The following is a 10,888-nucleotide window of genomic DNA, read 5'->3' as shown; positions in this document are numbered from 1 at the left end:
TGTGGTCTGCACAGTACCCAGCCCTCCCCCTCCCACCCACAGCCCGAATTTGGGGGAACACTCACAGCAGAGATTTGACTCAGTGTAAATAAGGGAGGCAGGTTTTGTTTTTTTCTTCCTTGGGAAGATAGAGTACTCCTGTTTTTCAACGGGCTGGTTATTTCTGCAACTCATGAGGAGATAAATAATGTTCCAATGACATATTGTCTGTTCCTAAAGACATTATAACCTCTTCAGTGACAGCAAACACTCGGTTATCCTTTGCAGCTCTTTTATTGCTGACCAATTCATTTTGACACATTTTGGTGTGTTTCTTTCTCTGATTGGTCTTTGAGAGAAGGTGGATAGCCACGCACTGCAGGGAGCCCTGTGAGTGCAAACGAGCAGCATACCTGCATCCTGGGGCTCCCTTGTCCAGATAACGCATCCAGATCTGATAGGGACATAGCACTGCATGTGCAGGAGCTGACCCAGGGGCCACCTTCCTTACAGGTCAAACAAGAGGCAGTCAGGCTTTCAAGATGATTTGCTTCTCTGTGACTCCACAGAAGGGTACAGAAAGTGAACTGAGCTTACAGGCGGGACCTGGGTCCCAGAGGAAATGCACAGTTGCGAGGTGCTTGTTCCCCAGGTAGGAATATGGCTTGGCACCTCCTAGCTCCTGCAAAACCATCTTCCAGTCCGGGAAGGTGCCACAGTACGTCCCAGAGGGGTTTTGTCACGTGGTGCTTACTTGTCTATTTGAAAGGAAAACACATTGCTCCTTGGAAGCATCTGTGAGGGAGTTCAGCGCTGTTGGCAGCGGGAGGGAAGGGGGGGCTGCCTTTCCTTTCAGCAGGGTATCAAAACCTTAACAGGGTGTTTTTGGGGGCTCTGCCTTGTGACTCTGCAGGTAGAAGATGGGCTTTGAAATGCCTCCAAGTGAAGCTGCTGCAAAATTTATGTAAGCAGAAGGTAATTACCCAGACTAGACTGGCTAAGGCACAGGACTGGAACTTTGTGAGGCAGTGTGCCTCAGGACCTTAAATAAACACATATGGCTGCTGCGACTTTAAATTTTAGCTGAAATACTGATCTCCATCGTCAGATCGGGCCGCAGCACCAGAGAGGGCCGATGAGCCACTTGTCAGCAACCGCAGCCAGCAGCTCTGGCCCGGCCCTCACAAGGGCTGTGCCCACTGCCCTCTCCTTCTGCAAAAGAGTAACTCCAGCAGCTCCTACTGATCCGAAAGATGAATCTTACCTTCCTCTTTTCTTTTTCTAGGTTTTCTTCTTTTTCCGCATTCTTCTCTTCTCTCATCTGCCACTTTTCAGTATTCATTTTCTTCCGTATCATCTTCTTTTTCTAGACCAGTTTTCACCTTCCGTTCAGACAGTTTCCTCACTTCTCACTCTCCCTCTTTCCTTAAAGTTTTGGTGTTGTTTTTTAAAACATTTTCTTGTCTTCCTCCAAATCCTCTCCATTGTGCTTTCCCTGAGTTCCCTCTCTGTCTTTCATTCTGTCTTGCAACTGCTTAGCTGCTTCTGGTATTTGATTAAACATTTTGGTGTTTCTCATCCTTCACAAAGCTGCTGGGGACAAGGTCTTGGGTCACAGGTCTCCTCCTGACTGTGGTCTGCATTCCAGCATTGCTTCCATCCTCAAAAGATCCCAAGCTCCAGCTTCCATTTGGTCATGGGAGACTGACCGTAGGTTGACTTTTATGCTACGGGAGCCTATGCAATTATAAAGGCAGCTAAAGTCTAATTGTACGTACCATATTTCCCGTGATACTGGGTCTAGAAATACTCATGAGTTGTTGTGATCCTGAGGCAAGAGCAAAAATGTTGGAAAGTGTTTCAGTTACTTATAAATTGCTTTTGGTATGTTCTAGTCAATAAATACAAAAGCAAAAATGTATCTTCACCTTTTCCTTGCCATAACAGTAACATTCCTGACAGTTCACCAATGATCCCCTCTCCCTTACGCTTCATTTCCTTCCAGTAATTTGTTTATCTTTCTGGGGAAACCTGTCTCATTAATATTTCTAGATACAAGCTTACCTTTATTTTTTCAGTACCACTGCAATGTTGGGTAACCTTAAGAAATTACTTGGTTTTGGTGTGGTTTTCTGTAAAAGAAATACTAATTCTGGTTTTATTGTTGAAATCAGCAAACTAATTAATATTTAGTAGTACTTCTAGACATATATCTCCTCTTGCCTTTCAACATTTTGGCCACTGCTCAGTTTTCTTCATGTTATCACTACCTTCACACTTGCTGAAGCACCCAGAACCATAACTAATCTGACCGAGGGAGAAGTCTAGTACTACATGAAGAAGGGCTATTCCTGCCATTGCCTGTGATGTGATACCTCCAGCCATGCATCTCCAAATGATATTGGCTCTGCTTCCACCATATCATATTTACAGTTCACACCCTGCTTGTTGTTCAGCTGATATCATATGAAAATCTTTTTCCACCTGAATGCTAGACAGCTTTTCAAGTTTGTCTGTCTCACTGGACGTCTGCACTGGGGTGTTAGTTCTGCCTAGATACAGCACTGTGCACTTGTCCTGAATGGATCTCAGTTGAATAATGTGGCCGCATCCTTCAAATATCTACATTAATTTTTAACCTTTAAGACAATATAAACAGCAGCTCTATTTATCACCTGCTTCCCCTTCTGTTAGATCAAGGTTTAGGACCCAGTATGCAACATCAGTCACCTGACACAGCTCACAGCTTAATCTTAGTTGTATGCAGCTTTATGAAACACTTTTTCTCATGTCAGTATGAAACTGCACTAACATATGGGCTCAGGTACTATCCTCCAAGCAGGCTGGATGGGCGCAGCTGAGAAAGACCTCAGGTTCTTTCCCAGGAGACTTCCCTAATGCTGATGAACTTGATGCAAATATCTGGTAGGTTTTTGCTCACAGAAACCCAGGACTATGTGTCTGCTTGAAAGCTTCAAACCACATTTATTGTAAATTCATGAAAAAAACAAAAGAAAAAAAGAAAAAAAGAAAAAAGAAGAAACCACAGGTTGGTAAACTATTACATCTCATTGTGAAGAACTTGTCCAGTGATGTGCAATCAGATATTGAAAAGAATATCTAAATAAGCAGCAATTTCTCAATAGAAATCTCATTAAATAAAAAAAAAATTATTTCCATATTTACAGATTACAAGGCAAATGTATCCTTAAAGCATTGTTTTGTATTTAGCAGGTTTATTTCTTTGAAATAAAAGAGAAATGGTTTGAATCTAAGAGTGTACTTTGGAAGCAGCTTGCTAGACAGTCTATGTTACCACCAGTGACTGGACGAGTAGCCTCCCCTCGACCATTGCAGTGCTCTGCCTCTTCTGTCATCCAGGCTTTCACCGAAGGGCTTCTGGTACCTCCACCTATGAAATGGGGGTGGGGTGGGGAGGGTGTTCATTACATTTGCTGTGCAGTCTGGATGGCAAAATTCCTACCAGAGACACACTCCCAAGAGCCCTGTGCTATGCACCATCTCCCATAACAAGCCTGAACCTGGGAAAGTATCTCACATTCTGTCAAAATCACAGTCAAACGGAATTCGTTGTGCTGAGCAAAGGCTAATCAGAGGAAAGCCCCCTCCCAAGTGCTTTCTTATGCTCACAGTTCTACAAATGTGGTTTTTTTTTAATTAAATATATATGTACTAAAATTAATAGAGCTTGTGCTATATCTGAGCAACAACCAGTTACCGAAATAGGATATCTTACTTACCCGCCTTAATTGCTTTATGCTGCTTGCCCGAATTGCTTCCATAAGGCTGTCATGGAGAGACCTTTGTGGAGTGGAGGGACGGGTAGAGGGTCGTGAACCTTCCTCTGATTTTCTGTCTGAAACTGATTTCAGAGAATCTTTAATTTCTTTCAATATGCTGTTCTCATGTTTTTTGCTTTTTTTGCCTTTTTTCTTTTTCTGTCCATTCTGTAAGGCTTTTTTTGAGCTTTCTTGCTGTTTGATGACTTCAGCTATATTCCTGGTTGGTACCTTCTTTTCTGGAATAACTGGGGGAGGAGGAGGAGGAGGAGGGGGAGGGGGAGGGGGAGGAGGAGGAGGTGGTGCAGGAGCTGGAGGCTGACTTTTCACCGGTGGTGCTTTCTTAGGGAGCTTTGGAGAGGACCAAGGTGAGCTCTTAGGTGACACATAAGGTGAGGATCGAGGTGTCCCCTTCTGCAAGACTTTGGTTTTTGCAGTGATGGCTCCGTCACAACCAGACTCCTGCTGCCGCTGCTCCTGCATACGCTTTTGCCTTTGTTTATCCATATTTCTTGTGAGGATACTTGTCATGCTCATTCTTGGGCCAGCAAGGTCAAAGTGGTATCCGAGCTTGACCAGAGTAGTGTTCTCTTTCAACAGTTTAACTATGTCCATTTCCACCTGGCTGCCCATGATGTGCCTTTGATTGTGGAATCGCAGTTCTGTTAGAACTTTGTTATTCTGCAAAGCTCTCATGATGGCCAGCACTCCTTTGCCTGTGATAAAATTTGACTCAATATTCAGACTAGTTATATGCTGATTTACCTTTAACATACCAGCAATAGCTATTGCAACATTGTCGTCAGCATGCGTGTTAGCCAAGCTGAATGACTTAACCACTGTGTTGTCCCTCAGGGCTTGAGAAAATTGTATAAGCATCTGTGAAGTGATGTTTTCAATGTTGTTCAGATTGACCTCTGTGGTGTCAGGGTCATTGCTCCTAATTTTTTCCAAAGCATCCTCAATAACTGTTGGATTTCCACAAGGGTGGATGGCACTGCTTTTTAAGCTCAGATTATCAGTGTCTTTTCCATCATGGCCATTGAGTAAGTTTTCATTGTCCTTTGCATCGTTACACTTTTTGCGTCTGATGTGGTCAGAACCCCTCCTATCCTCAGGCCTTTCACCACCTGCAGCATTTTGCTTTTCCTCATCCTCATCATCACTCTCATCTTCCTCTTCTTCCTCATCTTCTTCTTCTTCTTCTTCAGCATCCTCTTCAGTATATGCCTCCTCAGACACTTCGCTATTGCTTTCTGTGAAATATTCCTCTTGAATGTCTTCTGAATTGTCTTCTTCTTGCTCAGAATCCTGAACAGGAATGTAGGTGTGGGTGTTAAACATGATTGCAGTAATGTAGCTATGGCCTTTTTGCACAAAACCAGTTATCCTGAAACTGTAGAAGTTAATGGTGAAAGCTAAAAATAAATCCCCAGAGACAGTTAGGAGAACAGAAAATGTTTCAGCACCTAACACCTTTTAAACATTTCCTTCATATTCTTTAGAAAACAAATGCTTAGTATAAACTGGAACACTTTTACTGATGTCAATTATTTCTGCTGAGAGAAAATTTGATATAAGATATTGCAACATGGACATACTTTATGTTTTCTATGTGTTGGCATGTCCACAAGGGATCCTTGTGGATCCTTGCCAGCAGAAACACAAGACAGCAATTTCAGAATGGACATGATCTGAGTAACAAGTTTCTTAATTTCATAAGGATTAGACATCTGTGTCAATGCTCGGGGTCCCTTGCATATGTTAGTACATCTAAAAAGGCTAAAGGCTGCCATGACTTAGAATACAAATAGTGTCTGTATGTATAAACATGCATATTGACATGTAAAACAATACAGAATTACAGGAGCCATGTTGAAAAGACCCTGGATGCACGGCATGGGCTATACGTTTAGAAGCTATTTGTGAAGAAAGGATTCTGACAGATTCCCACAGGTAACAAGTAATCATATGTCAACAATCCCTAAATTTCTTCATGTTTGCCAAGAGCTAAGGCTGTGGTCATCGGCAGCTGTCACAGGTCAGCTGCTGTACTGTAATTGTTATAACTCATTGCCTACAGAGTAAACCGATTGTTTTTCTAAAACCCAAGGTTGTTTTAGTGTGTTTGATGGGCACCAAGAAGGCAAATTTGGAACCACTTCTCAGAGCTCTGCCTGGTGCCCTTAGCAGTTACAGTGGCAAAAGACAATTGTCTGCACAGCAGCAGCAAAAGGAGGACTCCAGAGGCACAGCAGTGTTGTATGGGCCATGACAGAACACATACGCTATAACCAGCCTTAAACCTCTTGCCCCAGAAGATCTCCCATGTCCTGGTTTGTCTACTGGACAAGCCATAGCATATGCCTTTTTACTTACATTTGTATATGTTTATAGAAATTTGGATGAAATACAATTGTTCTGCATGCACTACTTTAGCAACATTTATATTTTAGTCTTCGTGAAATAGTAGAGGGTATTTTAAAAAGTGAGTATGCTCTGTGGAGACATAGTGATTCTGTTCTGTGCTTCTGGAAAACAAAAGTGCTACTAACCTGACAGCCAATTTTTAGAAAACCTGTGGAGTTTTAGGTTTGCTTTATTATCTGGCTCTGAAAATGCAGGGAAAGGTTAAAATAACAGTAATGACAGACTGCATGGTATTGTTTCACAATCTTAAGCACATTTCTGTGTTGGGGCACACGCAAAACAGATGGTAACTGTAATGTTTGGAGAAGTGTCACTCTAATAAAACAGGTCATTGAGGTGTTCCAGGCTGCTGTTCCTGAGTGTTGAGCACCTGGAGGGCTTGTAGGGTCTAGCCCTGTTGCTTCTCCTGTGGATCATGTCTGATAAGGCCTTTACACTGAGAGATGCTGTGCTACATATAGAAACAGCGCTGTGTTTAAGCTAGGTTTATTACAGGACTAAGATTTATATCTGTAGCTGCTGTACATATGTGCAGACTTTTAAAAGCTGAAAATACCAGGTATCCAGGAAAGTGTCTTCATGGCTATGCTTTTATCTACACTGCAGCCTTCAACACAGCTGCAGGTGAGCAGAAGTCGGTGCCTCTAAATGAACTGTTAATATGCTTGATAACACTAGATTAATAAAAAAAATACTTGATTTTTATTTTTTGAGTGGCATTTCTGGGGTGAAAGGGGGAATTTAGTTTCCTGTCACATACATCATTTGTTGTCATAACAATCTGCACAATAATTTTGAAATTGAATACTCTTCTGTTTGCAAATCCATAGAGGCATGCTTTGTTATTGTGGCAACATTTCAGTACAGGACTGCTGCAGGCAGCCTGCAGAGCTTCATCTTACTTCATAGTAGGAACTCGACGAAAAGTTATGACTAAGATAGTCAATGCAGAGAGGTAAATATCTCTGGAGGGCAAGACATTCACCCCAGAAGGCTATCTGCAGGATGCTTGCCTTCTGGAGAGGCTGATCTCTCACCACTAACTATAGAAGGAGCACAATCAACCACCTTAGATAAGGTGTCTAACTTTCCGATGGTTGAGGGCAAGAAGAAAATTGCTTTCAAGAAACTCAGAAGGTGCTTTCTTACTGCCTTCGGTGGAGAGAGCCTTTGTGCCCTCTACATCAGCATGTCAACATTTTCATATTTATGGATACATGTAGGGAGCTGCTTCTCAGATCAAAAAGTATAGGGGCTTTTGCTAGCACTTTGAGGTTTAGCTAGTGCCCATCATCAATGCTGTGTAGACATGGACAAAGGAAAAAAAAACCTCCTGCCATTATATAAGACACCAAACTAGACCTGTTCCGAGGTTTTTTGGAACTGTCCAGGTTTTGAGTTCCAGGCTCAGCTGGAAATAAACATTAATCTTGCCATTGCCTCCCTAGGACTTGACAAACAAGGAGTGAAGTCAACGTCTGCAAGCTGATACTAATGGTCTGATGACAGCTAGTGGTCTGCGCGCTTGCCTGCAAAGACATTACACCACCATTCACAAGCAGGAGAAAACACTTATGTGTAAAGAAATCCTGGATGTTATTATTGCAGGCTAATTTAATCCAGGTGATTTGTCTCTAGGAGAATATTTTATCTAATGTACAAACCGCAATTATTTCCTTGCAAATGAACGGAGCTCCTGAACCTAGGCTGATTGAAGTTTTGAGTCCAGTTTTGCTGTGTTTGCCTTTTTTGTATTATTTTCTAATTAAACATGGAAAAATGCGTCCTTACAAGCAGAGTCAGAGCTTGGTGTGAAGCGGTGTTTAAAAATCAAAAAGCTACTCACATCCGCAAGTCCCCACCTTGCTTTGAAATTACATGGAGCCAACATGAAAACAGAAGCTGCTTCTTGACAGAGCTCAGTCTCACAAATTACTTTAGCAAGGGCCTGGGAGATGCCGACATGGACGTGGGTGCTGACATGGACAGCTTAGACTGAGAGTGCTCACTGCCTGCTAGGACTGAGCCCTTCACTCCTGCCCGGCTGTACTGTTCATTTGCAGTTCAGGGACCAGCTTTTGTTACTAACGCTTTTATTTTGTGGATGAATTGCCTAACAAGCACTATCGGTTCTTTTTTGGGAAATACAGATAAATGGTTTGGCTGATGACCCTACCCCAGGCCACTTTTTAAATAACTTACAGCTACCCTCTGACAACAGTTGCCAGAAGGCTCCCGAGCCGCGCCAAGGATCCTCAGCAGGAACAGAGAAACATTTTGCTGACTGCAAAGCAGCTTCCTTCCAGCGAGCACAACGCCTGGCGGCCGCTTACTTGACTTCTGACATAACAGGTATTCAAAATTATCTTCCTGACGTGCTTCTGAGAAATCAATACTGATTTTTATGATGGAGAGGAAAAGGCACTTATTTTAGCTTTTAAACAAAATCAAATGTTATCCAGAAGTCCACATTGCTACCTGGCAATAATTTCTAACATCCCCTTTAAAATTTTTCCTATTTTAATCACTAACAGTAGCTTTTACTGGACTTTCTTTTGGTCTCAGCTGAGCATTTAAAGTACCTCCAGAGAGAGCAAAAACTCGCTGAGCTCATACACAGTGCTTTAGCAGGCACAGAAGTACGGCTAACAATGTTCTTAAAAATGCTACAAGAGACTGAAAGAAAATTAAAACAGTCAGTAAGATCATGCCAGGAAAGAACAAACCCAAATATTCCTAGGAAACAGCAAACGCCTCAGCATCTTACCTTGTCGCATGCACCCAATCTCTCTTTTTCTAAGAGTTTCCTGGTCTCCCTCTCCCAGTAGGCCATCAACGCTTCCCTGCTGAAAGTCCCCGTCGGTGTTTTCTCTGTCAGGCTCTTCTGCCGTTGTCCCACCGGAAGGTTACGGTCAGGCTCTATGTCCTCCAGCTCCCGCTCCAGCTCCTTCAGCTCCTCTTCAGTGAGAGAAGCGAGGAGCTCATCTTCATCAATGTCTTCATATTTACTGAGCTCTCTTCTGTACCCAAAGGTAGACATGGTCCCGCTTGGTCAGGCTGGCACAAACCTGAAGTGACTAGGCATTCAAGAAGGCTGAAGCAAGCAAGCTGTGTCTCGTTTGGTCAGCAACTGTTTCCCTGCGTAGTGGAGGCACCCTTTTAAGAGTAATCATCGGGGGCTTACGACAATGCACGAAGGGATGAAAGCATGCTCCGTTTTAAGCATCAGACGTCAGCTAGACATCTGAACAGCAAGAATGTCCCAACACTAGTGTTTGCAGGTCCCTTAAAGAGGGGGATTATTGACACACTGGCCATGGCCATATTTAGAGCAGGCGGCTAGCGGGAGAATACCAGCCTCACAGACGGGGGGGGGGGGGCAGCAGCAAATAAAACGCTGGGCGCATTTATACCGACTTCATGTCCAAACTGCAGCAGAGAAAGAATAATGCAAATCCATTTAATCCTGAGTTGCCACAGAAGCTGGAAATAAAACACCCTCGCCATTGTTCACCGCACTTCCTCTCATTTTCACGGTTTTTGAGCGGAACCGCGTTGTTATCCCGCCAAGGTGTTTGCAGGAGGTTGGGATCGGTGGAAAGGCAGCCCAAGGGGAGGGGGTTGCCGTGCCAGCACTGGCGGGGAGCTCTGCTCTGACAATGTCATGCCTTGCCTGTAAAAAATCACACGACTGGGTTATTTGTTAATTCCCCTTTTTTTTTTTTCAAGGATGATCAGCGGGAGAATCAGCTTCACCTGTTCATTTGGAGCTCCCGTGAGATTTTTTTTTTCACATGGAGAATTGCGCTTCGCTGGGGGAGTGAGCAGAGTCCCTCACAGGTTTAGGGGGAATCAGCCCTGGGTGGGCAGCAGGGTTCTGCCTTCATCACTCCTGACAGCCCCTAGCAAATGAAGGCCTCTAGTGGCTATTTTAGTTAATGGCTATTGCTTGCTGTAGCTCACTGATGTGCAGCTGGAGACCGCCCTTCAATTCTTAGCTTCAAATGTATACCTACATTATCATGCCCACTAATAAATTATGTATTATTCTGATACTATTTTCATAAACAGGTATCTTCCAATGTAAGAAACTCCAGAATGAAAGGTTAAACTTCACATTGTTTTTTTCATTTCTCTATTAGCAGTGAATGATGGTGAACCAGCAACGTTTTCTGAAACATGCAGGCCATCAATATCTGCAAGCCTGTGTTGGGAGAGGGAGAGAAGGAGAGGGAGAGAGAAAGACAGAGAAAAGGTTGGTTTTGGTACAGGAAAGTAGGACCACATCTGTAACAATATATATCAACCTTACTAAATGATAACACATGGTGGGTCTATTTTTAAATAGTCAAGTCAGTATTTAATGGAATTGTAAGTGAAAATAATTTGCAGTATTGCTCTTGTCCAACATCATCTCTTTCTTGTTAGTATGGATTGGATGCCTGAACTCATGTATGATGTTTAGCCGAATTGATCATTCAGTTTTATTATTATGCATATTGCTTTACTGGCAATGGAGAGAGGAGATTGAGCATGATTTCCATGATAAAGAAATTACATTTTTCCTTTGATCATTTTTCTATATGAATTTCATGCAGTTTATCTTGCTCAAGAAGTGGGATGAAGCTTATAAACTTAGTCTTCCCTAACACACACACACACAAAATAAATAATAAAAC

The 10,888-nt window shown here is 42.8% G+C and overlaps 1 protein-coding gene across 1 annotated transcript; it reads right to left on the bottom strand.

Annotated features, from left to right (window-relative positions):
- Window positions 1–2,941: 2,941 nt before the first annotated feature.
- On the bottom strand, window positions 2,942–9,882 carry LMOD2 (leiomodin 2). Its single transcript, XM_075081203.1, has 3 exons — window positions 8,977–9,882; window positions 3,741–5,090; window positions 2,942–3,391 (listed from the first exon to the last, which is right to left on the bottom strand). Exons 1-3 carry the CDS (start codon window positions 9,247–9,249, stop codon window positions 3,365–3,367), a joined length of 1,650 nt encoding a protein of 549 aa, XP_074937304.1. The 5' UTR covers window positions 9,250–9,882; the 3' UTR covers window positions 2,942–3,364.
- Window positions 9,883–10,888: the final 1,006 nt, after the last annotated feature.

This window comes from Phalacrocorax aristotelis, chromosome 1, assembly GCF_949628215.1.
Source record: "Phalacrocorax aristotelis chromosome 1, bGulAri2.1, whole genome shotgun sequence".
Lineage (NCBI taxonomy): Eukaryota > Metazoa > Chordata > Aves > Suliformes > Phalacrocoracidae > Phalacrocorax > Phalacrocorax aristotelis.
This window is presented reverse-complemented; position numbering and strand designations above follow the sequence as displayed.